This window comes from Miniopterus schreibersii (assembly GCF_964146895.1).
Source record: "Miniopterus schreibersii genome assembly, chromosome: 4".
NCBI lineage: Eukaryota > Metazoa > Chordata > Mammalia > Chiroptera > Miniopteridae > Miniopterus > Miniopterus schreibersii.
In genome coordinates, this window is record NC_138105.1 from 9,375,169 (window position 1) to 9,400,797 (window position 25,629).

At 42.0% G+C, this 25,629-nt stretch overlaps 3 protein-coding genes across 3 annotated transcripts in view; 1 reads left to right on the plus strand and 2 right to left on the minus strand.

Annotated features, from left to right (window-relative positions):
* Positions 1–533: 533 nt before the first annotated feature.
* EXOSC9 (exosome component 9) lies at positions 534–13,471 on the plus strand. Its single transcript, XM_081136332.1, has 12 exons — positions 534–704; positions 1,021–1,115; positions 1,846–1,965; positions 2,085–2,187; positions 3,470–3,607; positions 5,462–5,544; positions 7,138–7,270; positions 8,287–8,375; positions 9,224–9,370; positions 9,940–10,124; positions 12,930–13,008; positions 13,335–13,471. The coding sequence occupies exons 1-12, from the start codon at positions 639–641 to the stop codon at positions 13,417–13,419; spliced, it is 1,323 nt and encodes a 440-aa protein (XP_080992458.1). The 5' UTR covers positions 534–638; the 3' UTR covers positions 13,420–13,471.
* Positions 11,895–20,683, minus strand: CCNA2 (cyclin A2). The gene is made up of 8 exons (XM_081136334.1): positions 19,527–20,683; positions 18,545–18,788; positions 16,954–17,066; positions 16,537–16,760; positions 15,676–15,883; positions 14,942–15,055; positions 14,437–14,570; positions 11,895–14,195 (listed from the first exon to the last, which is right to left on the minus strand). Exons 1-8 carry the CDS (start codon positions 19,728–19,730, stop codon positions 14,147–14,149), a joined length of 1,290 nt encoding a protein of 429 aa, XP_080992460.1. The 5' UTR covers positions 19,731–20,683; the 3' UTR covers positions 11,895–14,146.
* Positions 20,684–20,764: 81 nt separating this feature from the next.
* Positions 20,765–25,629, minus strand: part of BBS7 (Bardet-Biedl syndrome 7) — a 37,788-nt gene continuing 32,923 nt past the window's right edge. Inside the window, exons 16-19 of the mRNA XM_081136331.1 lie at positions 24,825–24,934; positions 24,586–24,689; positions 24,334–24,457; positions 20,765–22,139 (exon numbers count right to left, since the gene is read on the minus strand). Coding sequence (XP_080992457.1) covers positions 22,006–22,139; positions 24,334–24,457; positions 24,586–24,689; positions 24,825–24,934 — 472 coding nt within the window. The 3' untranslated portion in view covers positions 20,765–22,005. The remainder of the gene's footprint in view (positions 22,140–24,333; positions 24,458–24,585; positions 24,690–24,824; positions 24,935–25,629) is intronic.

Here is a 25,629-nt window from a genome sequence, read left to right on the forward strand (position 1 = left end):
CCCAAGGTTCCTCTGTGCCCATTAAAGTCAGTCTATCGGTTTAAAATAAATAACAGGGGAGACTGGAAAACCTAACAACGCGTTTTGTCTCAGCCGGGGCAGTTACGACAACACCGGTTACGAGGTCGGCCAGCCTCAGTGCCCGTCGCCCGCGCGCGAGGCTCCCCCGCAGCGCACCCTGGCCCCCGACTCTCCGCCTCCGCCCGTTCCCGCCGGTGTTTCCGCAGAGAGCGCGCCGCACGCTCGGCCTCGCCCGCCTCGCCCGCCTCACCCGCCTCGCCCGCCTCACGGGCCGGGCGGCAGGGACACCTGTCCAGCCCGCCCCGCCAGAACGAGGAGAGGGCGCGGTGAGAGCGCTGCACTGGAGTCAGTGTCTACCACTGACGCTTATTTTGGGGGCCGCCCCGCCCCCACACTTTACGATAAAATAGATGTTTCCACGGAGAGCGCCGCCAGCCTCAGCACCGCGGCCGCTTCCGCCCGCGCGGTCCGCGCTCTGAGCCTGCGCGGTGGCGCCGCCGAGCCCTGATGACGTAAAACGCCTGCGCCGCCAGCCAGCGCGACGCGCGTGCTGGGGTTGGGGTTGCGTGCTCCCCGCGCGCGGATCCCGGTGTCCGTGGGTCCCGTCACCCCGCAGCATGAAGGAGACACCGCTTTCAAACTGCGAGCGCCGCTTCCTGCTCCGCGCCATCGAGGAGAGGAAGGTAAACGGCCCCGAGTGGCCCGGGCTGCGTGGGCGCTCGGGTGGCCCGGCCGCGCAGACCTGGCCCTCGCAGGCCCCGGAGCCCCTGGGGGCGGCCGGAGCTTTCCTAGCCCCCCAGGTTTTCCTCGGCTCTGTTGGGTTCTTTTTACAGCTCGAGTCACCCCAGCGACTGCCAGTGCCCGGGCTCCCGGTTTCCCCTTGCTGTGGAGGGGTGGTCGGGATCCACGTCCCTGCAGGTGCTTAGCCCGGGCCTGGCGCAAAGTAGCTGCTCACTAAGTATTGTCGAGGGACTGAACGAATGCATGTTGTGCTTGCAGCGGCTGGACGGCAGACAAACCTATGATTATAGGAACATCAAGATCACATTCGGAACAGATTACGGGTGCTGTATTGTGGAACTTGGGAAAACAAGGTAACAAAGCGTTCAAGTCAGGAGCTCAAGTAGCTCAACAGGAGGGAGTTGAAAAGAACCTAATTGACTCAGTTGTTTACGGTGCAGCTAGGCCGTCTGGACGGTACTTGGTTTCGCTGCCAGAAATTAGTATAGTTCGTTTAATGCAAGATTTTTTTTTTGGATTTACGGTCACACTTTAAATTTTTTATCATAAACATATTTTCTGTTACATGGGTATCACACAGTCCTTGATTGCACTGAATTTGTTTCTTGCACATCTTGTCCTACTTACCTGTTTCCCCAAGTGGCATGAGAATTAGGTTTTTAATACTCATTTGCAAGTTGTGAGGATTTTGGTCAGATAGTATTGGTGAACGTGCCATAGGAAAACTCTTAAGAAATCTCAAGTTTTCATTGCTATCGTGCTGTCTTGTATCGATAGATACTTGTTTTAGAAAAGAGAAGTTAAGGTCACTGATTTTTTTTTTTAAGGTTCTGTAGAGTAATTAGTATTGTAAATAAGAGATTTTTTTTTTTTTTTTGTATTTGTTTGGGTATACCAATATATATTTTATTCCTGTATATATCCTACTACTATACTTTATATGTAATAAGCCTCTAATGATATTTCATGCTGAGTGTCTTATTACTCAGAGTAAGACTGAAACTTAATTGGTATTTGTTTTAGTTTTTTTTTAATTGTAAAGGAAATGCATTTAGTCAGCAGATTTATACTTTCTCTTTGCAGAGTTCTTGGACAGGTTTCCTGTGAACTTGTTTCTCCAAAACTCAATAGGGCAACAGAAGGTATTCTTTTTTTTAACCTTGAACTCTCTCAGATGGCTGCCCCAGCTTTTGAACCTGGCAGGTATTTAAATCATCTTCTTAAACTGTTTTAACCAGAGGATAACATAGCAGCAGTAACAAGGTATTGTTTTAATGCCTGGTGTCATATTTCATGACATTAGCCCATTCCTATTTTCATAGGCAGTCAGATCTCTTGGTGAAGTTGAATCGTCTCTTGGAAAGATGTCTAAGAAATTCGAAGTGTATAGACACAGAATCTCTCTGTGTTGTTGCTGGTGAAAAGGTGGGGAATATGCCCAAAATGCTTCATCTTAGGATGAATATTGTTAATTCATGGATCTCTGTATCTGTGCATAATTAGAGCTTTGGTTAATTCATTTTTGCACTGGTTCACTTCACTTCTAATGTTCCTGAGTGCCACCCATAGAACTTTGTGTCATCTGCCTCTGAAGGGACAAAAAACATTGTGAAAATAGCAACTTGAGTTTGTGTGAAAATGTCTTATTCAAAGAACTCGTTTTTCATATATTTTTATTTATTTTCTTATGTTGTTTAAGTGAGTTGATAGAAGCAGGTAATGTGTTTTTTTTAAATCCTCAGCTAAGGATTTTTTTTTCCATTGCTTTTTAGAGAGAGTGGAAGGGAGAGACAGAGAGACAGAGAAACATCGATGTGAGAGACACATGGATTGGTTGCCTCCCACACGAGCCCTGACTGGGGCCAGGGATGGAGCCTGCAGCCGAGGTGCATGCCCTTGGCTGGATTTGAACTGGGGACCCTTCAGTCCATGGGCCAGCGCTCTAACCACTGAGCCAAACTGGCTAGGGCTGTTTTCCTTTTTTATGGATGAACTGAAGAACAGATTGAATCCTCCATCTGGATAGTGTTCTTGACTTACACAGCGCCATACAGTGAGTCAGTGGTAGCCTGACACTGGAAATTTTATTCTCAATAAATTGTTCTGCACGATATTAGAACTGTAGTCTTGATTAGGGTATTTTGACCATCTTTTTGACTCCAGAAAAGTCTCTTAGCCTTTCCACATTCCATGCTTGAAGGTGACACGTCCTATTTGCATTACTTGTAAAGTTATCATAAATATTGTCAAGTAAAACCTAAGAGTTTGAAGTTTTTAAGTTAGGAGACACAATAAAAATATAATTGGGCTTGGAGTTAGGGAAATATTAGTATTAAATTTAGAATGGCGGTTGAGGCTCAATCCCTGGCCCTGGTTGGGGTACATGTGGGACGCAACCAATCACCCCCCCCAAAAAAAGCAATGGAAAAAATATCCTTGGGTGAGGTTAAAAAAAAAAAGTAGAATGGTTCCGTGTGTTTTGAGCATATATTTTACTGTTGTCAGATGACTCATAGAAGGGTGAACTATTGGTATTTCAGATGTTGGTCTGGCTTAACATTTTTCTAAATATAGTTTTATTGATACTAAGAGGAGTAACCATGTTTTAACAGCAAGAGAAATATTGGCACATAGTGTTACTTTTCCTTTTACATAGCCACTGGTCGTGATCAGTTAGGACTTATTTTTGTTTGAAATGCACTTTCAGGTTTGGCAAATACGTGTGGATCTACATTTATTAAATCATGATGGAAATATTATTGATGCCGCCAGCATTGCTGCAATTGTAGCCTTGTGTCACTTCCGAAGACCTGACGTGTCTGTCCAAGGAGAGGAAGTAACACTGGTAAGCTCCCACAGTGTGAGCCATGCTCCTCTCTGTGACTGAATGAATATCCTTGATGCGCAGGCAACTTGTTATTGGTCAAGTCTTGGTGTAGATGGAAATTAGGTATGTTCTGAAATGTGTTCATAAAGCAAAAACTACGTATGGTCAAAATTGTCCTTGAAATCACAACTCTCCTTTATTCAAGTTTCAGTAAAAGCACACTGTAGCCTGGCTTTCTAGAATACAACAAATGACTTCTGTGGCTTGAGCGTTAGATGAAGTGATTGTGTTATGTTTAGGGATCACGTGTGTGAAAAATACATGATTCTCAGCACAGTGAGATGCTTGTGTTTGCTCTGTGGCAAAGTCCATCAGAAATACCTGTAAAGCTTGTTATAACTTACTGCTAGGCTCTACCCTCAGAGGAGGGTAGGGGCAGAACCTGTGATACTGTACTTCTAACCGAGCTCCCAGGTGATACCGATGCTGCTGGTGCAAGGACCACATTTTGAAAACCACTGACTGGTTCAGTTTATGTTGTCTTTCTCTTACATGTTGAGTATGTTCGCTTTAATTTATGTAAATTACATGCTAGAATAATGAGAGTGCACTGTGCTGGTAGTTCAAGTCCTGGGGTCACAAAAGGAAACATCAAAGGCCCAGATTCTCTAAGCAGTCATTCATGATGCTGCTTTTTGGCACTAGACTGGAGCAGACTCGTTAAAGACTTAGAGGTAGGGACAGAGGTTTTTTAACAATAGAGATGTTCTTTTAGAGAAGGGAGATAATATAAGGAAGTAAAAACAAGTAGAGAGTGCTTAGTAGACAAAAAAGGTATCAGTTGCCCGGCTGGTATAGCTCAGCGGTTGAGAGTCGACCTATGAACCAGGAGAACAGGGTTTGATCCCTGGTCAGGGCACATGTTCGGGTTGTGGGCTTGATCCCCAGTAGGGGGCATGCAGGAGGCAGCCAATCAATGACTCTCATCATTGATGTTTCTATCTCTCTCTCCCTCTTTCTTCCTCTCTGAAGTCAGTAAAAACATTTAAATAAAAAGATATCAGTTTAAAAATACTGTAGTTATTGCTGGTGGTAATGTGAAATGATACAGCCACGTTGGAAAAGTTTGGCAGTTTCTTAAAAAGCTAAGTGCAAACATGTACAGCCTAGAAACTCCATGCCTAGGAATCTACTCAAGAGGAATGAAAGTAAAGTGTATGGTCACTCAAAGACTTAGTGAATGTTCATAGCATGATTGTAATAGCCCCAAACTGGAAACAATCTAAATGTTTATCAGCTGAAGGGAAAAACGAAAGGTGGTCTGTCCATACTGTGGACTACAGTTCTGCAGTAAAAAGGACCAAGCCACTGATACATGCTACAGGATGGGTGAGACATGTGAGCTGAAAGGAGGCAGGTGCAAAAGACTAAAAAAGTCGTTTGATTCCACTTATATGGGATGCTCAGAACAGGCAGATTTAGAGAGACAGAAAGTAGATGAGTGGTTTCTTGGGGCTGGAAGTGAGAACTGACTGCAAACAGGCTCAAGGGAAGTGTGGGGGGTTGGGTAATGGAACTGTTAAAAAAACTGGATTGTGGTGATAGTTACGTAACTATAAATGTATTGAAAATGTGCTAAAAAGTGAATCCTATACTTACAGTGAGTGGACTTATGGTATGTAAAATATGCCTCAATACAGCTTTTTGACTAATGCATAAAGTTTTAAGGAACATGAGTGGCAAAGGCAGGTAGATAATTGTAAAAGGAGTTATTAGGTACTCAATGAGGATTCAAGGAAGCTCATTTTTTATTTTAATACTTGATGTGCAAAATGATTATTTTGTATGCTCATGGCTTTTATTTTCAAACAGTACAGTGCAGAAGAGCGGGACCCTGTCCCATTGAGCATCCACCACATGCCGATCTGCGTCAGTTTTGCCTTCTTCCAGCAAGGGTGAGTCTCCTCGCTGTGGCTGAAGTGACCAGCGCAGCTGGGAACTTTGTTGTTTCACTCAAGTGTGCCATGGACAAATGAACAAGCACCTGATAGTTCAGGAAGAAACTGCATTTCTAACTTTAGCCTTTTCTTTGTAAGGGCTTTAGTTGGCAGAGAGCTTTCTCGATAGAAAAGACAAACTCTTTTATAATGAACGGACTCCACGTTTTTCTTTTCATGGCGTGTCGTAAATTTATGAATGTACCTGCCACATGGTAGGGTCTTCTCTTTCCTAGAGATGTGCAGGTGTTAAGAGATTGAAGGCTAGGCTCTAATTGGGGAAGTGGGGTGAGAATTACTGAGGATTAACGGAAGCAGGACTTTGGAGCATGGTAGATGGAGTGGTTCTGGGAGTAGGTCACAGCGAATGGTTCTCGTGTGGGAGAATCTCGGCTCCTGCAGCTCCCAGCAGCTTCCACACTCACTGCTGGTTCCTCCGACCACAGCAGACCTGGAGGCCCGGGGCCGCGCCACTGCCTTCACGTGAAAGCCTGCACCTTGCCCCTTTGTAGAAACTAAGGGAGGTATACATATTTTAACGATTTTATGAATAAGAACTAGAGAAAAGCATTCACCTTTCAGTTACTGACATACTGAATTCCATGAGGGGGACAGACCAGCACCACCAGGCAGAAATACAGCTTGAGCCATATATGTAATTTAAAATTTCCCAGGCCTTAGAAAGGTGGAAAAAGTCAGGTAAATTTAATTTTTACATATTTTATTTTACTTAATATAGCTAAGATATTACGTAATCAATATCTTAAAAGTTATTCATGAAATATATTTCATTTCTACTAAGTCTTTGAAATCCATTATTGTCCATTCAGTTTGAATCAGCACATTTCAAGGGCTCAGTAACCACATGTGACTAGCAGCTACCATTAGGGTAGAAATACAGCATTTTTTAAATGAGCCAATAGCGGAACCTAGAAGAATTTCAGAGTATAGGCCATTAAGGAGACTTTAAAATTGATCAAATTATCTTAAGTTTTTATTAATGAACCACAAGTTATTTAATCAAAATGATAGCTTTAGATTTTGACTGTATATTATTGAAATAAAACCATTATGGCCCTGGCCAGTTTGCCTCAGTGGTTAGAACGCTGGCCTGCAGACTGAAGTGTCCTGGGTTTGATTCTGGCCAAGGGCATGTACCTTGGTTGCAGGCTTAATCCCAGGCCCCAGTCGGGGGGGGGGGGGGGGCATGTGCGGGAGGCAACAAATTGACATCTCTCTCTCACATTGATGTCCCTCCCTTCCTCTCTCTGAAAAGCAATTTTTTAAAAAATCCTTGGATGAGAATAAAAAATAATGAAAAAATAAAGCCAGTATGAACTTAATGTCATTTTACTGTGACAGCTAGCAATATATACTTAACATTATTTTGGGTTCATAAAAACAAAGTCTCTTGTATCTTTTCCCATTAAAGTGACTCAAATCTAAGGCTTAGGCCTTCACAGTGTTGACTTTATTAATGCCATCATTTAAAAATATCCATCATCTTAAAATTTACAAGATTTGTTCAGGTCCATTTAACATTCCTTTCAGAACATTTTTGTTGGTGGACCCCAGCGAGCGAGAGGAACGTGTCATGGATGGGCTGCTGGTGATTGCCGTGAACAAGCATCGAGAGATTTGTACCATCCAGTCCAGTGGAGGGATAATGCTGCTAAATGAGCAAGTTAGTGCTGTGGTTAATGTCCCACTAAGAATAGTCTCTTCTTTTAGAAGCTTTTTCTTAATTTTTTTTAACTAAAACCCAACGATTTACCCAGTGATTGATTCTGGGATGTGTTAAAATCTGGTTTCAGTACTGTCATTACCTCTGTTGACTGGTGGCTACACTTAAGCTCCCTTCCTCCCTGCTGCTCCCACGTATGGCCCTCCAGGGTTTTACCCTTCTAGGTGGAGGGACACTTTGTACTTTCCAGTGAAGAAAGAGATTCATGTTTCTATCCAAAAACCAGTGTCAGAAATAGAAATTAGGTTAAAAGATAGCTTTACTTTTAGAATTTGGGTATAATAAGCAGTTCTCAAATCCAGCTACATGTCAGCTTCACTGGGGCTTTTAGAAAGTAGATTGCCAGGCACCATATGGTGCAGGTGCTTAAGGGCACAGACTGCTTTAGTTGGAATTCCAGCTTTGCGTTATGCTAACTGATCTTTGGCAAATGATTTCATATCTTCATGCCTTGGTTTCTTTATCTGTAAAATATGGAGTAATGTTACTAGTGACACCTTATTAGAAGAATATAAGGATAAGTAGATATGTTGCACTGTAGCATATATTAAGTGTGCAGTGTTTCTTATCACCGTCATTATCAGTGTCATGACCACTCCCAGGTCCGTATTTCCAGAGCGACTGATCCATTAGGTCCCTGAAGCCCCAGAACCTTGGCTTTCTGAAAGCTCCAGGGGTACTCTGCAACCACGTGTGGTCCTGGTGCTGTGGCTCACTCACACACACGGAGTTAGTGCTCCCTGAGCATGTGTGTCAGTGGCCTTTCACTGCTGTCTGTTACAGCATCACAGAGACACTTTCGGGTCTTTTCCCTTAGTGTGTGATAGTCCTTCAGATACTTTAAAACAACTCACAACTTGCTTTAATTATAAAGTTAGGAAAACTACTCTTGTTCTTGGTTTTATTAGAGAAAGCTGGTTTGTTGTCTTTAAATAACAGTTCATTTTTATAAATAGGTTTTGAGATGCAGTAAAATAGCTGGTGTGAAAGTAGCTGAAATTACAGAGCTAATACAGAAGGCTTTGGAGAATGACCAGAAAGTTAGGTAAGTTTAATATTGTTAGAACTAAATGGCCGTTTTATAGATTTCTCTGTTAAGGATTCTTTTTTCACAGAGGTAACCACACACTTGGATCTTTCCTTATCTATTAATCTCAGTTGAATATACTAAATGTTTTTTGAAAGTTGATTGAACTGTTTGTTGTACTGTATTCTAATTTATACAGTCTGTCCTGAAAAGCCATATAATATTTGTCTTTAAAAAAATACAAAACATTTTTGCCCTAGCCAGCTTGGTTTAGTGGTCAGAGCATCAGCCCATGGACTTGGTTGCAGGCTCGATCCCCAGCCCCAGTTAGGGGGCGCGTGCAGGAGGCAACCAATTGATCTGTCTCTCTCTCCCTTCCACTCTCTCTAAAAAGCAATGGAAAAAATATCCTGGGGTCGGGGTAAAAAACAAAAACTTAATAGTCACCAAATAAAAGTATATTTTTTAAAAATTTAACATTTTCTTAGAAAAGACTTAGTAACTCAAATTAACTGAGAGAACAAACTGGGTTGATTCCCATCTTCCCACCACGTGACATGAAGCAGGCCCTGTAGCTGCACCTCAGTGTCTTTTGCAGCATGGGAGGTGAACCCCTACCTGTACGGCTGGTTCGAGGGTGAGAAAATAACCCACTTTAAGCCCCTAGCGTGTGCTTGGCACATGGTTCAGTAAGTCAGTAGAGGTCTTTGCATTATTTCTGTTGATATGCATAATAAATTGGTGAAGTCAAGTTAGTTAAATAACTGTTCCAGTATTTCTTATCAAAAGGATATAGTTAACTTTATACCTTTTTTGTCTTTCCTTCCATCATCCCCCACATCCCCGCCCCAAAAAAACCCGCACAGGAAAGAAGGTGGAAAATTTGGCTTTGCAGAGTCTATAGCAAAACAAAGGATCACAGCATTTAAAATGGAAAAGGCCCCTGTTGATACCTCCGATGTAGAGGAGAAGGCAGAAGAAATCATAGCTGAGGCCGAGCCTCCTCCAGAAGTGTATCTTTATCGGCTGTGGTTTGATTTGTTTCCAGTAACAAGAAGGTTCATGCTGCTGCGCGTTACTAGGGCTGCGGAAGGGGCACATATTGAAGTTTGTCTCTGAAACACTGCACTGTGTTAGAGAAAGCATTTAAGATACAGGAGAGTAATGAGTCAGTAAGTCGGTCTCACATCCACCTTCTCTTCAGCTGTCCTATGAAACCCAGAAAATTCTGTTTTAAGACCAAATTAGTGTTTCATTTTCCTTTGGAAAATGGCTCTTTGATCTCAGGGGCACGGTCAGCCTCTCTCTGCACTGACACATCGTTCTTGCCATTCCTTTTGCCAGGTTTATTAGGATACAGCTGAAAGGTTCAGCCAGTCTGTTTCTCACCGTTCTCCGTACACCCACCCGAGCTCCCGATTTAGGTTTATCTTCGTGGACCAGCCCCCGTAGCATAGCTGGGGGCAGATTTCCCCTGGGGATCTGAGGCCGGGGCTGCCTTAAAAGACGACGACTGGCCTGGTCTTTTTCAGCCTGCACCGCAGAGCCGGGCTTCTGTTATGCAGCTTCCTTAACTGTTAAGCGTTTCTAAACCTGTGCTCTGGACTCCTGGCACTGCCCAAATCGGGGAAGGAGTAGAAAACTCCTGGGGGGATCTCGAAGACTCCGAGGAGGAAGACGAGGAGGAAGGCAGCAGCGGTGGAGCCACCGGGCTCCACAGTGCGGAAGCGGGCGCCACCCCAGAGGTCTCCACCGTTGGGAGCCAAGGTAGGTGGTACTTCATGGCTTATATTATATGCTATGTAGACATTAAGTTACATATGTACTTATATGTATATATGATCTATCCCTGTCTATAGGTTAAAATATCCCTAAAATAGGGATCTTATTTTTATATTAGTTCCTGTTGTTAGAGGAACTAAATTTCAGCTAAACTGTTGAAGCTAATTGCATTATTAACTCCGATTCTTTTCTAAAAGAATATGCTTGTTTGTGGTGTGGTGGTAGCTCTTTGGTATGTAGATGTAGCTACATTTTCAATGTAACAAAATGTTTTGGGGGTTTTTCTTTTATGTATGTTTGTGTCGTCCAGTTTTAAGGAGGTTTCTTTGGAGTGTCTTTAGCTTCCACTTAATCTGTGCCATCTTTGAATCTCTCTCGAGTGAGACTTTGAAGATTTCTTAAAAATCTTACTCCTGCATGCTCCTTTTTTTCTGTAGTTCCAAGCCTGAAACATAAAGCTTGTAACATAACATCCTAGGATAGTGCTGTCCAGATAGAACTTTCTGCAGTACCAGAAAGTCCTACATGTACACTGTCTGATACCATACAGTACCCTAGCCACACGCAGGTGGTGAGCACTAAATGTGGCTGGTGTGACTGAGGAGCTGAATTCTGAATTTTATTTATTCATTTTTTGTCAATTCTCACCCGAGGATATTCTTCCATTGATTTTTAGAGAGTGGAAGTGAGGGAGGATGGGAGAGAGAAACATCCCTGTGTGAGACACATCAATTGGTTGCCTCCTGCATGCATCCTGACGGGGGCCAGAGACTGAACCTGCAACCCCAGGTATGCACCCTTGACCCAGAGTCGAACCCTCGACCCTTCAGTGGGAGGGCCAGCGTTCTAACACACTGTCACACCAGCCAGGGCTGAATTCTAAATTTTAATTCTGGTCAATAAAAAATTACATGTCCACACATGGCTCCCACATGAGCAGTATTGGTACAAAATTCCAGATTTACCTGGAATGTGGGTCTTGGGTGTTCTTTGCATTCTGAAAGCCTTAGAACTAGAGAAACTGATTTTACCAGTGGATGTTTCTTTTAAGAAAACCACATTCTTGCTTGGCCCATACTAGAAAGTAATCATGAGGAGCTTTTTCATGTAGTAAAAATAGCAATCATACAAGGAAGGACCTAGGCATTAGGTGGGCAGAGAACTAAAGGGTGCATGTACTGAGTGTGTGGTGCACCGCCTGCCTGCCTTTGAGGAAGGAAAGTAGCGCCTATAAACATCACTGAGCCTGCTGTGGTCTTGGGGGTGATCCCCATTGATCGGGGCCTGTATTCACTTTCCTAGTGGTCACTTTATTTGGCGTCTCCCTCAGAGCTTGGCCCATGTATTTATTTACAGCATGTAAGGTGCTTCCACACCGAGCCGTCTATAAAGCTTTAGGCTTTCCACGTGATTACATATACATCAGCCACTCTTTAAATGCTTAGAATTCTGTAGTGTTGAATGTCACTAGCTGGATTAGTAATTCCCTTATTGATAAATTATGTCCTTACCATATTTTTACTGTTTCAGTGCTACGCTGAGCACCCTCGCATATGCCCCTTTTTATATTTATGAACTGTTTTCTAGGAATAAGGTTAGCTGCTAGAATATTTGATGGTCATATTTTCAACTGAATAATAAAGGGGACCTGAGATAATTGGGATGGAGCAGGTAAAGCCTTTCTAAAGCATGTAAACAAAGTGCAAAACTAATTGAAAACTCAAAATACAAAGACCTGATATACCAACAACCAACTGGGAAAAGGGTTTTAATTCACATTATATGTCATTAATGAAGGTTCAGGAGAAAAATAGGCAAAGGATACAAAGTAATTCTCAAATATAATACAAATGGCCAATTACATATGCCAACCCTGGTAATAATGAAGGAAACAAATTCAAAGCAAAAAATGAGATAGCAATTTTTGACTGCTGTATTGGGCAGTGTTAAAAATACCAGCCTGGCAAGGTTGTATAGGAAAATGGGTTCTTCATAGACGTTCTTGGAGTGTAAATTGGAACAATATTTACAGAGGGTTTGGCAATATCTTTTGGAAGGTATATATGCCTTTTGACCCAACAATTGTGCTTCTAGGTTATTTTTTTTCCAGTGCTGTTATATAATAGGGAGAAATTAAAAATTTAGATCTTCAAACTTAGCAAATTCTAAGATAAATTGTGGTACCTTATAGAGCGGCACAAGTAGTTCAATTGGCGTATTGACTTCAGTTTCCAAGTTCGTTCTACAAGATGCTATATTATGTCTGTAAAATTATTTCCCCCTAACTTTTCTATTTGACATGTACCAAGTGATTACATGATTAAAGACATGTTTGGGAATCAAGTACGTACTGTTTCAAAGCTCGAAGGAGTTACCTGAGGGAAGGAAAGAACCAAGTAGGCGTATCAGCCTGCACCCAGAGTAGCCTGGGCTCTGGTTGTATGGAAACAGTTTTAGAATCGCTGCTATGAAAACTTTCCAAGAGATTACAGGCCTACCTCAGAGATGCTGAGGTTTTGCTTCCAGACCATCACAATACAGCAAGTCACAAATTTTTTGGTTTCCCAGTAAATAAACAATGGACATAGCTAATTAAAAAAATACCTTATTGCTAAAAAAGGCTAACCGTCATCTGAGCCTGTTGGAAAAATGGTGCCAATAGACTTAATTCAGGGTTGCCACAAACCTTCCATTTGTAAAAAACAAATCATCTTCTAAGTGCCGTAAAGCGAAGCGCAGTGAGGCGAGGTGTGCCTGTACTTACGCTGCTCTCTGACCATTTTCCTAAAGATGCGCCGATAGTGCTGTCAGACAGCGAAGAAGAGGAGATGATCATTTTAGAACCAGACAAGGATCCGAAGAAAATCAGGTGACAACTTCTGGTTTACTTCTCTGGTTTTATTTTTGCCTTACCCTACTGTAAACAAAGATGCCCCTTTCTCATTAGAAATCTAGCTGTTCTTTGGTTCCTTCAGCCTGAGGTTCATAAACATTAAGACCTAATTCTGTAAAACTGTTTGGATGCCTTTCAGGGCGTTTTACTCTCATAGTTGGCACATGTTATGTCCTACTGGATAAATAAGGCCTCCAATTTTTGTGATTCAGAATTTAACAAGCACAGTGGGGCGAGTCATCTGTGGAATCAGCTTCCAGTACCAATACTGTTAGTAAACTGTTAATTTACTTTATTCACAGAATACAGACTGTCAGTGCAAAACAAGACAAAGCACCAAGTAAAAAGCTAGTGAAAAAGAGAAGAAAGAAGAGAACTGCCAATTAAAGCTCACGTGGTTGTCTTTGTGTATATAACTATTAAAAGGATATTTATTTAAGTGCTAGCAACCTTGGGAATTTTTTATTCACAAATCCATTTAAAAATCTAGTCATTTCTTTAGTTTTTACATTATGCTCTTAATAAACCCTCTGGAAAACTTAACAAGGTTTTAAATAATTTTCACTTCAGCCAAGTGTCAAAGTCTACAAGGAATGGAGGAGCATTTTCTTAGGGTGCACAGAGGATCATCATGGCTGGTAAATAAGCAGATTTACCCCAGACACGCTTAGGTCATGTGCGCCAGCAAACAGTCCAGACGCTCGGGAAAATGAGGGTCAGAACTATTGTCTGTTTTCCTGAAACTATAAAATAGTTCAAGTTTTTAAATTTTAGAAGCCTTCCATAGGAGAAATTAATTTTTCTGACTGAAACCCTGAAGTCAAATTATTTGACTTACAAACCAAGTTTTCCAAATCAATTTATTAATTCTTACTCTCCTGACAGCTGGCATCCTTAATACTTTAACAAAACCACTTACAATCAGCCACAATCTAAGATAGTTACATGTACAAAAGATATACAAATTAAAACCATTTAAAAAGGAATAGAGACCATAATTTGTAGTTGACCATAACTTTTGTATTCAGAAATGATTGTAAAGTTAAAACCTAAGATAAAAACTGTACACCATAGACTTTGATTTAACTCAGAAAACAAAGTCAGTCTTTCGCTGTTACACATGTAGTGTCTCCGGTGGGATGAGGAGAGAAACACCGTGATACCTGCAAGGAGGAAAAAACCTGCTTTTAGTAAACATCCGTGGAGCGAAGGGAACGTACCAGGAACTCAATGCAGTTCCCACCTGCCTGAGTGAGCGGCCTCAGACACGCACGCCCGGCCCTCTGCCCTCCCTCAGGCGCGTGACGGCACACGGCCTGCCAGGAGAACGGCCTCTACGCCCTTTAATAAAGCCACAGGACAGCCCGGGCAAGCCAGCTCCTTCACGCCTACTCCTGGTCTTACTTGGAGTGTTTGTACTTCTCTCTGATGGACTGCTGTGCGTGCTGCGGCGCTCTGAGGTAGGTCTGGTGAAGGTCCAGGAGGCAAGGCTTCAGACTCTCCAGGGTATAGCCAGTCTTCTGTACCAAGGACTCAGGCTGCAGAGGGAGAGCACCGCTGAGTTGTTTTTAGGAGCGCACACGAGTTAACAGTTGGCACTGAGCTTGAGTCTTGTTAAATTACGGTACTAAACACCAACCAGCAGGTCTTCCAGTTTTCTCAAGCCAGCATTCCACCTTTTATGCTGACTTTGATCAATGTTTACTACTCTCCCTGCAGCGGGGTGGAAGGCACACCTTTCAAATCCAAGTAATAAGCTTTCTACCTAACAAGCAGAAGCTTAAACAGCGTTCAACAGCTTTCCCAGGTCAGTGCACCCAGACAACCATCAGCTATAGAGGAAAACAGTTAACGGATCTAGCACAAGCGGTTAAGTCACAAGGTAGGTGTGTGAAGACGTGATACGTACCCAGCTCTGTCCCGTGACTGTGTAGAGTGCTAGATGAAAGGCCGCTCCGGCAATGACCGACGGCAAGTACTTAAGGTATGGGTCAGCATCTATCAAGCTTAACTCTCCCAAAAACTGGAATGAAAAGGAATAGACTTGATGGTCACACGAGCTCTAGAATTCAAACCTCACACGTCTGCCTCTGCCCTCATTTCTTCCTGGCTTTGACTGCTGTAGCGCAGCCGCAGGAAAGTTTCCCACAGCCGCATCTTAGATTTGCCCACTATCTTAGTGTTTCCTTCAGTCCTCTCTCCTCTTAATAACTTCTTAAAGTCCTCACCTGAGGATGTTTTTATTGACTTTTTAAGAGAGGAAGGGAGAAACATCTATTGAGAAAAGCATTAATTGGTTGCCTCCCATATGTGCCCCGACCAGGGACCAAACCTGCAGCCTAGGTATGTGCCTAGACTGGGAACTGAACCTACCACCTCTTGGTGTGCAGGACAATGATCCCAGCAACTGAGCCACCCCACCAGGGCACTTTTAGTAACCTTTAAAATAACTCTTCTCGCTACCATTTCCCAGGACTATAATTTCTATTATCTCTTGCCAATGGCAGGGAGTCTTCCTTCCATACTGCAGCATGAGTCTGTCCCTGAAATACTAACCCCTTGACCAAAGCTGTATAATGAAACTAGGGCTTGCCCCTAATTGTGACCTAAGAATCTTGCTTCAACAGAATGAAAAGAACATACCATTGCTAAACTTTCAACTTTGCAGTTTGCAGGCTGCTGGTGCAGAAAGTATTGGGTGAGAAACTGATTTACTGTTGGTGCAGCCAAGTCAAAAGCAAGGACTTTGAGAACGAGGTGCTCCATTCTTAGAACTTGTTTCTTGGTATAGGTATCATCTGTAATGTACACAAACTCTGCTACTTCTGGGGGGTATATTTCTTCAAACTTTCTACAATGAAAAAAGTTTTAAGTAATCAGTCCTAAAAGAGAAGTGTGAATATCCCAATTCTGAAATCCCTCTACCAGAATACACAGAATGAATCCAAAACCTACTTTCGCCAATTGCCTGTTTCCACTGATGACTACTTCTAGCAGCGACTGGGTAAATGCTAATTAGAAGACCCAGACCAATAAAGGACGTTTAAGATATTTCTCCCAGTGCAAAGAAAGTAAATGAGAGACATGAGACTTCCCAAGAGAGAAACAATGCTAGAGTTCACCAAGTAACTGAAAGTTTAGGAAGTTTTCTTAGAAAAACAAACACTTTATGTTTTAGTTTTAAACTTTAAGTTTTTATGTCTTAGAACATTTTGCTCATATGCTGGAAAGCCCTTTTTAATGGAAGGAACCACTTTAAAACTTTGTAATCTAGTCCTAGTGTATTAAAATGTAGCCAGTCTACGTGTTCATTCAATAAGGTACCCTGGGATCCAGAGCTGGAAAAATTGTGTCCTAAATTAGGAACATTTCATCCATACCTGTCACCACTGAAGTAGTCACCGACTCTGCCTTGTGTATTGTGTCACACTGTTAAAAATCACATTTCTTCCCTACACAGAAAGGTACTGATCACTTTTAACTCAATGAACCAAGCCGACTTACGAGGCTAAGAGCATAGCAGCGGTGCCCACAAGCTGGAGTTTTCCCCTCAATACGGACATGGAGGAAAGGAACCTGTCGATGTAGTTCACGGCCAGGTACAGGGTCTCATTCTGGAGTTTATACTCTTCTCCTACTTCAACTAACCAGTCCACGAGGATGGCCCGCATGCTGTTGGTGATGTCTGGCTGTTTCTTCATGTAACCCACTTTAGGCTTACATTTAATCTGTTGAGAAAGTTACTTAGCATAGTGTTAAAGCAGTTAGGTTATTCTACGTTAACAAAGCTGCTATATGTTAGAAACCCAAGAACAGCATTAGAGTAATGCACGGGCAGTTAAAAACTGACAGGTGTTCCCTCCACTTTATTTCCCCACTGAATAAACCGCAGAACAGAAAGTGGATTCTGAGAGCCTTTACCTCCATTTCCCTAAGGTACGTGTGAATGTCCTCATGGTAGTCTGGCACTTCATTAACACTCACTGGCTTTTCATCTTCCAACACAACTGACATGTCCATAGTGTGTGGTGACTCTAGGAGGATTCAAAGGTACAATTAAGTTCATTGTTTAATTTTCTACTTAATAGCCCAAAGTGACTGCCCTTGCAGGGAGTGCCACACTACCAAAGCATTTATTCCACCCAGGACAAAGTATACAGATACTTCACTCTGGTTTTAGTACCTCTGTCCACTTAGCTTTAGAATGATATATATTTTTAATCCTCCCAGCAAGGATGTTTTTTCTATTTCTTTTCAGAAAGAGTGGAAGGGGGAGAAACATCGATGAGAGGGAGACATATGGATTGGGTGCCTCCCACTCCCACACTGACCAGGGCCAGGAATGGAGCCTGCAGCCAAGGTACATGCCCTCAGTTGGACTTGAACCCGGGATCCTTCAGTCCACGGGCTGACACTCTAACCACTGAGCCACACCTAGAATGGCCAGGGCTAGAATGATAGTAACAAGAAAAAACACTGACCAGCCAATAACAGGAAAATAAGTATGAGGATCAGGTATTATGTTACAGTATCATTCATCTTCCACGAGAGACAGTGGCACAGTGGTTCTAATAGGACCAGGTTAAAATCCAAATTCTAAGATAACACAGGATTTACCCTAAGAGTTTACAGACCCCAGTCTGATGTATTCAAAGCACAATCTAGGCAACACCCAGAAGCAGGCTAACAACACCTTTTGTAATTTTAAATTACCTTGTGAAGCAAAGAACATCATCCATTATTCTTTTCACTTCAAGGTTCACTTAGAGGTTAAAATTTGTTGCAAATTTTAAATAAAAATACATGAATTACATTAATTCCAAAGGGCTCTGCTGCTCCTTCCATACTACCTCTCACTAACAGAACTAACAGTGAAACCAGATTGGATTTAGTGAGCTGTGTCCAGTGACTCAACAGCCCCACGTAAAGCGGCAGCAGCGCACACTGTGGGCACAGCTGTCTAGATCAGCTACTCTCCTTACACGTGGTTAAGTACAAATACCTATGGTTCAACTCCTGACTCACAGGACAACGTTCCTCTCTGGCGTCAGAGGATCGCTCAGACTGGTTTCACAGAAACAAAATTTTAAAGCCGAAAGAGATGTTCAATATCACAGCAGGTCAAGCTGCACGCTCACACAGCCCTCTCTGAAGTGGAATGCACCGAGTGAATCTTAGGAATGAATACAACTGAAATCTATTCTAATGGTGTAGACATTTCCAGAGTCAGGCTAAAACCAGGGGTTGAGATCTACCTAAATTGATGAGATCAGCAGTGTACTGGAAAGAGCACCCAATTTGCATTTAGGTTCTTTTGTGGGCCACTGGGGTTATGTATTAGCAATGAGGTCTGAGATAAATCACACCCTTTCTAAACTTGTGACATTAAACCTAACTCATAATGTAGCAAGGATCTGGTAAGATAATGTCTTAAAATGCAAAATATCATTAATCCAACCTATTTAATAATTATGATTATATTGATTTGATACAGGTGTTCGTTAGAACTTACCAAAACTACCATCCATTGGACAATCAAGAGGTACCAGTGGTTTTCTTGGTTCAGGTAAAGTAATAGCTGAATTAAATGCCAGGACATCTTCACATTCTGTTTCTTTAGATTCACCTGGGCTCTTCCCAGACTCTTCTTCTGCTTCATCCACATGAATGGTAAATGCAGGCTGTTTACTGTTTGCTTTCCAGGGAGGAACAATGACATGCTCATCGTTTACAGGAAGATCCTTAAGGGGTGCAACCTAAAAAGAAACCAGTAACTGGCTTTGAGCTTATTAAATGGAGTTTTGCTTTCTTCCTCTTATGGGTCTCAGTCACTGCTTTTACTCCCAAATACTCTATCAGGAAAAGAAAACTTTCTGGGGCAAAATCCAGGCAAGAAAATTTGAGTAGTCAAGGAAAAGAAGGGATGGTCCAATTTGTCACAGGCATTCATACAAAGGTTAGAGAAAACGAATCAAGGCCACAAGAGCTGCAGAATGATGACAAGTTTAGGAAAGAGATGGCAAAAACATGTTGGTTCACCACTTTAACCCCCGGGGTGGAGCAACAGAGCAAATCCGGGAAAATGGCGGAATTTACCAAAAGCAAAGTATTTTTTATATCCTTTCCTGAAGGAGAGGTAACCTCTTAACTTCCCTCTAGGGGGAGGTGGTAGGAGGTCCGGGTCCTAGAGCAGTGCCTGAGGTTTAAAAGCTATGAGAGAGGTGTGGAGGCGGGTAGAGACCACAATCATGTTGTAGGGCTGGCTTGGTTTGACCCCATTATCTACGGAAAAATAACCCAACAGAGAGCAGAAGGCAGCAAACGCACAGTGCTGGCCGGGAGAGCAACGGGACAAACTACCCCAGTGGCATCCCAACACGCCAGAAAACCAGGGATCAGGGGGAATCCAGACCCAGACCTCCCTAAAATAGCCCAGAGGGTGCTTTCTCGCCCTCCTCTGCCTGCTGAACCCATGCATCCGCTCATCTGTTTACCCGTCGCGTTTTGGGCCTCGGCGGCGGCGGCGCTGGACCTCGCTGGTTCCCGGCCTTCAGTACCGCCAGCCTGGCCCGGGTCCGGGGCTGCTGGGCGGGAGACACCTTCTCGGGGTTGATGTTCTCCTGGTCCTCGTGGGGTGCCGTCTGCTGCGAAGTGTGCGGCGCCGAGCCCGCCGCGCGGGCCGCAGAGTTGCCCAACATCACAGCTCCCGAGGACGCGGCGGGATCAGCCTGCGGCGCCAAGCAGCGTGCACTCGGTCCCGCCGACCCGCCGCGCCGAGGAAGGCTCCAGCCGTAGGCGCCCGCCGCAGCCCGGGCCCGCCCGCCCGTCCTGCCGCCCGGGATCGCTGAGAACCGAGGAGGTTGCGAAAGGCAGGCACCGCCGGGCGTGGAGGGTCAGAGGCACCCAGAGGGCAAGCGAGCAGCCCGCCGGGGCGGCGGCTGTTCGTGCAGTTCAAGTGTCCCGCGACTATTGAAATGGACCAATGGAAAGGGCCGACGCCCATGACGTCACCCGCGCGACACGGCGCCGGCGAGCGAAGGCCGCGGCGCCGGCAGGAGAGCGGGGCGGGGCGGGGCGAGGTGGGCGCGGGCGGGAGAACAAGGGCTGCGCGGGCGGGAGGCGGGGCCCGGCTTTAGGCGGCCTTTAAACCGAGCGGGCCGGGCTGGGGCCAGGGCTGCGCTACTAGGACCTGGCTCCATCCCAGCAGTCAGCCGGGGCCGCCAGGTTGCCTGACCGGTTTGTTTCCAAGGCCTAAAGTCGGGCCCGGCCACGCACCGGCCGCTGGTCCGGGTCACGTTACTCAATGTCTCCCATTCCGTTTTCTCGTCCGTTCATTACTACATGTCACGTGGTTGTTGTTAGGGTTAAATATCGTGCACAAGTCGTTTAAACTATGCTCACGTTGTAGCAGACTCTCAGGTGGCAGACTATAATGTCATCTACCATTTAGGTATTTCTTTGGTCTTAGGCTTTTCATTTTTCCTAATGAAGATGCCATTAATTTGAGGTGCCACCTTGAACTACTGATATATATAACAAATAGTAATGTACTACAAGAAATCCAACTAGACGGTCAGTAATTCTTACCTATTTTCCCCAAGCTGTAGCAGCCAATAAAAGGCACCCAGTGACATGCCAGTGACTTACACATAATTGTTTCACTTAGAAATGAAGGTTGTTTGAATATAATAAAATATATTACCTTATTAAAATAAAACTCTCTTAGCAGTATGTCCCTTTAACAAATTTTCACATTTAATACACAAGGCTTGCACATAACTAATATTTATAATGGCATATAATTAAGAAGCATTTGTTTTCTGACAAATTCATGTGTGCCCTTCTTAAAAACATAGCTTATTTTCCATTATTATCTTTATGCCATTTTAAAGCAATCTTTAAATACAATATTCCCCCAAATATGAATAAATATGAATTAAGATTAGTGAACAAAATACCCATAGCCTTAAAGTCTTATTTCCCTTCACACATGGTATCAAGGAAATGAGTGGATGGATGCTAGTGCAGGAAAATCTATGAAGCCATTACTGTTCCTGCAATATTTACATGGACACTCGGTAGCTCTACTGGTTACAGAACATCACCTTAAAATCACCCCATCCCTCTATCTGTGCAAGCTCTGCTCATTTCCCTGTCCACAATTTATACCCCTGAGCCACCTCAAGCATTCCACAAACTGAGCCCAGTCACAATGCTCATTATCAAGAAAAAGTGAAATCAGTTGCAAATCAATCTCAACTCCTGGCAAAAATAAATGGTAGGTTACTACCACTGGCTGACAACATACATAATAACCAGGACACAAGCCAGGCACCAGGATGTGGGTTCTAGTCTCCGCTTTATAAAATAATAGCATGTCCTCTTTATCACTTAACCTCAGTGAAAATCAGTTTTGTTATATGATTTGGCAAAATACTATATGTTGTGAAAGTCAAATGAGTTACAAATGTAAATACATTCTGAAAATTGAAGCAGTTTATACATATACTGTGTGGGAGTAGCTTCTTAAGTATTTAAATACAGAGTGGGGCAAAAGTAGGTTTATAGTTGTGAGTATACAAAACAGAATTTATTCTTGTATTGTTTATTATTGCATTAATTATTGTAATTTTCCATATGAACAACTGTAAACCTACTTTAGTCCCACACTGTGTATTTTTATTTTCCAAATATTATTTTTCAACATAAAAGTTAAAACACCACTTGCAAAAAATTAATTAAAATCCCTTATAATCATTCCACTTGTATTTAAAAATAAAAATGCTATTTATTTTTAAAAGTTTGCATGCGTCAAAAGATATAGAAGCATTATTTTAGAAAGTCATATCTCAAATATTTTTAGATAATATTTAAAAGTATTTGAAATAAAAGTATGTACAGTTAGCTTGTAATTTTGCTTTAACATTTTTGTCTAAAGAGACAACTTCTCTGGAACTTTACCTTGTTTATATTTCATGCAGCATCAAAGAAAGCAATCAATGCATTTTGGTCATAACTGTCCAGAATTTCCAGTAAAAGAGGTACTTTGGTTTTTACATTGGTGCCTTTGAACTTGAACTTATCTATAAAAAGATCGGTGATCATGCCTATAAAGAAAATGTTAATTTCCTGTTATTGATTAGTTCTAATTAATGACAGTATTTAATGAAAGTAAATGATTGCTTGGTAATCTTTTCCTAATCACCTGTAATTCCATTATTTATACACAAACCTAAAGTGATTGATGCTTTAAAAAATATTTATTTTGGGGAGATTTTAAGGCAAGTTTCAAAATATAAGTCATTTGGCTAATAACCCTCTTAACAACTGGTTATAGCTATTAATTCAGGCAATCAACTGCTGACGAGTTCTGAACTGCTCTTGGTATACATGGCATCGCAAGTTCGAATTTCATAACAGGCTGACCATTTGACATAGTGCAGAGATTCTGTTCTCAACAGGCTTATTTAGATTAAAATATTCTATCTAGCCCTAGCCAGTTTTGCTCAGTGGTTAGAGCGTCGGCCTGCAGACTAAAGGGTCCTGGGTTCAATTCCAGCTAAGGGCGCGTACCTCAGTTGCAGGTTCCATCCCCAGCCCTGGTTGGGGCATGTGCAGCAGGCAACCAATCAATGTGTCTCTCTCAAATTGATGTTTCTCTCTCTTTCTCCCCCTTCCACTCTCTTTGAAAAGCTGAAAAGCAATGGAAAAAATATCCTCTGGTGAGGATTTAAAAATATATATATATATATTCCATCTATATGTTGACTATTCTTGGAATGTGGCTTAAAGGCAAATATTTCTAGGTTCAGAGACCTGGGCAAATTATTTCACCTTTAAGTTCTCTCATATGTACAATGGAAATAATTCAACTTGTCAACCCTTTATCCAAAACCCTAGATGCGAGAGGCCTTTCAGAATTTTTCAGTTCAGAAAAATATGCATACATGGCATCACACCCAAGGTGAGTGAGTGGCAGCTTTTGATAACAAAACAGAGCAATACTTCTGCAACAAAACTCATGGGTAAACCACACTAAGCGCAATAAAAAAAAAAGACTATAAAACACCTCATGTCAGTTTAAGTGAGGTTTCTGTCATTAAATTAATTCAGACCAAGTCAGGTTTGATGCAAAATTATTTATGGAAACAGCTTTGATTTTCAAAGCTTTCTAGATTTTGGAATCGGTGAGGAGAGATGGTGGTTCTACACCACAAATCTTCTAAGTTGCTGTCAGGATAAGAGATCATGTGCTTGCCATATAGCAAATACTAAGATACAGTATTAGATATTATCATCACAGTTGTGAGCAAGTCTCTGGTATAAAATAAGAAATTCATTACGCAGGCTGAAGGATCAATGTTGACCGATGATAGCAATTAACTCTACAGAAGACTTGAAATAGCGCAAAAGCATGCACTTGGGGTGAGGAGCTTCTGCAGGCTTTGCCACTACCCACCCATGTTACAGTCGATTCATTAGTCTCAGATTTCACATTAAAAAATGTGAAACATGGAGATGACATCATCTACCTTGCAGAGCCGTTGTAAGGATTAAATATCCTACCTGATTATGAAGATGCTGTAAGTAAACAGGTGTGCTATGCACAACAGGTCTCATGTAAAGATCGCAAAACAAAAGTTTTTCTTAAGCTGTTCCTTCCCTCCTGCTCTCCCTCTCTTTCAATATAATTTGTGAAACACCCAACTTCTACCACCAAAGCAAAATGAGTTTTGGTTTGACACAGCACCTATATATCCCTTATTAAATATTATATCCCTTGCTAAAAAATATTAAATGCTGCAGGTTGATTTTCACAATAGCAACAAAACCTGAAAATTACCGGTGTGAAATATAGCCTAAATTTTAATGCTTCATAGATTTTTTTCATTTCACACCAGGTTTCTTTCTTTTTTAAAAAACTATGTTTTTATTGATTTCAGAGGGAGGAAGGGAGAAGGAGAGAGAGAGAGACAGAAACATCAATGATGAGAGAGTCACTGGTCAGCTGCCTCCTGCATGTCCCCAACTGGGGATCGAGCCCACAACTACTGAGCCACGCTGGAAAGGTTTCTTCACATATATAAATCCACTGCTTATTTTACTTCTTAATTTTACTTGCATTTTATCCAGTAAAAATATTAAATATTAAAATGATCTTGACAAAATAAATATGGTAAGCAACAAATTGGCTGTCACAGGTTCATAACTGCCATAACCTGCCTGCCTCCTCTGTGCAGCTTCTCTGGAATAGCCAGGAGAAAGGAACTATGGCAAAATATTCTGGAATAGTCCACTAACCATAGAGCCTTTCAAGATGTGCAGGTTGCTTTTTGTATTCTTCCTGTAGGTGATCTGCCTCTTCTAGAATACAGCGGTATTCTGGTATCAGAAAGTCTGTATTTCCTTCATGGACCTGCAATTCCTTAAATTAAAAACAGAAGGAACATAACATTTAAATTTCAGTTTAATGTAACTTTAAAGTCTTTATACCATTTTAGAAATCCTATCACAATAAAATAATGAGAACGAGTCCATGACACATACACTTACTTTTAGAGCATCAATTAACTGCACTTTCTTAGCCAAAAGCAACTGGTACTCCAGCTTTGGGTGGATTAGCTCTAGAGTGTGTTTTACCGACACTTCATTGATCTCTAAAAGGAGTTGAGCCAGGCACAAATAGAAAGTCATTTTGATCAGAAATATTCTTATTGTAACAACAACCAAAAAACAAGCAAACAAACAAAAAACCAAACACCATTAAAAAAAGATTCATTTTTCTTTTTTACCATATGATATGTTGAGGTTAATTTTCTTTTTTGTAGCTTCTTTAGAGAGCACATCTTTTAGGATGGATATAGTAGAAATGTTGTCAGATTTAAAAACTCCTTCTCCTTTTCTACAAAATTAATATATATTTGTAAGAGAACAGCTTTAGAAGGAAATACACCCAGTAAATACATATTTTGTAACTAGTAACTAGTGTTTAGATTTCATTTGATTTTAGATTTCTTTATATACACATCTCATTATTAATATAAAGCATTTTTAAATGTGTAACCTTTTACTGCTATATTAATTCAAGTTTTGAACATACTTGTAAAACTTAACAAAAGATGTTAGATATAGGCCTCCTAAAGATATGCCAATTTGTATGTCCTTCATTTAAAACAGCTTATCATTTTCACTAATAAAATTCTCAATAGCTAACCCCTTATGTATATAAAATACAGAGTTGCTTACTTACATATAAGTACATTTTCTTTGATGGACTCACATAAATTAGAGCATGACTATATGCTTCATCCTAAAGCTGATATCAAACCCAAGGGTAACATCTGTTTTTTCATGCCTAGCATCCACTGCCACTTCTTATGGTCAGAGGACCCTTTTCTTTAGAGAACCCCCCCACTTCTCTCACCCTTCTCAATCCACCAGCACTTGCCTCAACCCCATTTCTGGGACTTCAGGAGGAAGCATTTAACAGTGTGTTCCAGACCACTGACCACAGTGGTTCTCAATGATACTCAACAATGATACTAAATCCTGGGACTATTTTTTTTACTGGAACCAGTGGGAGAGAGAGGCTCTATG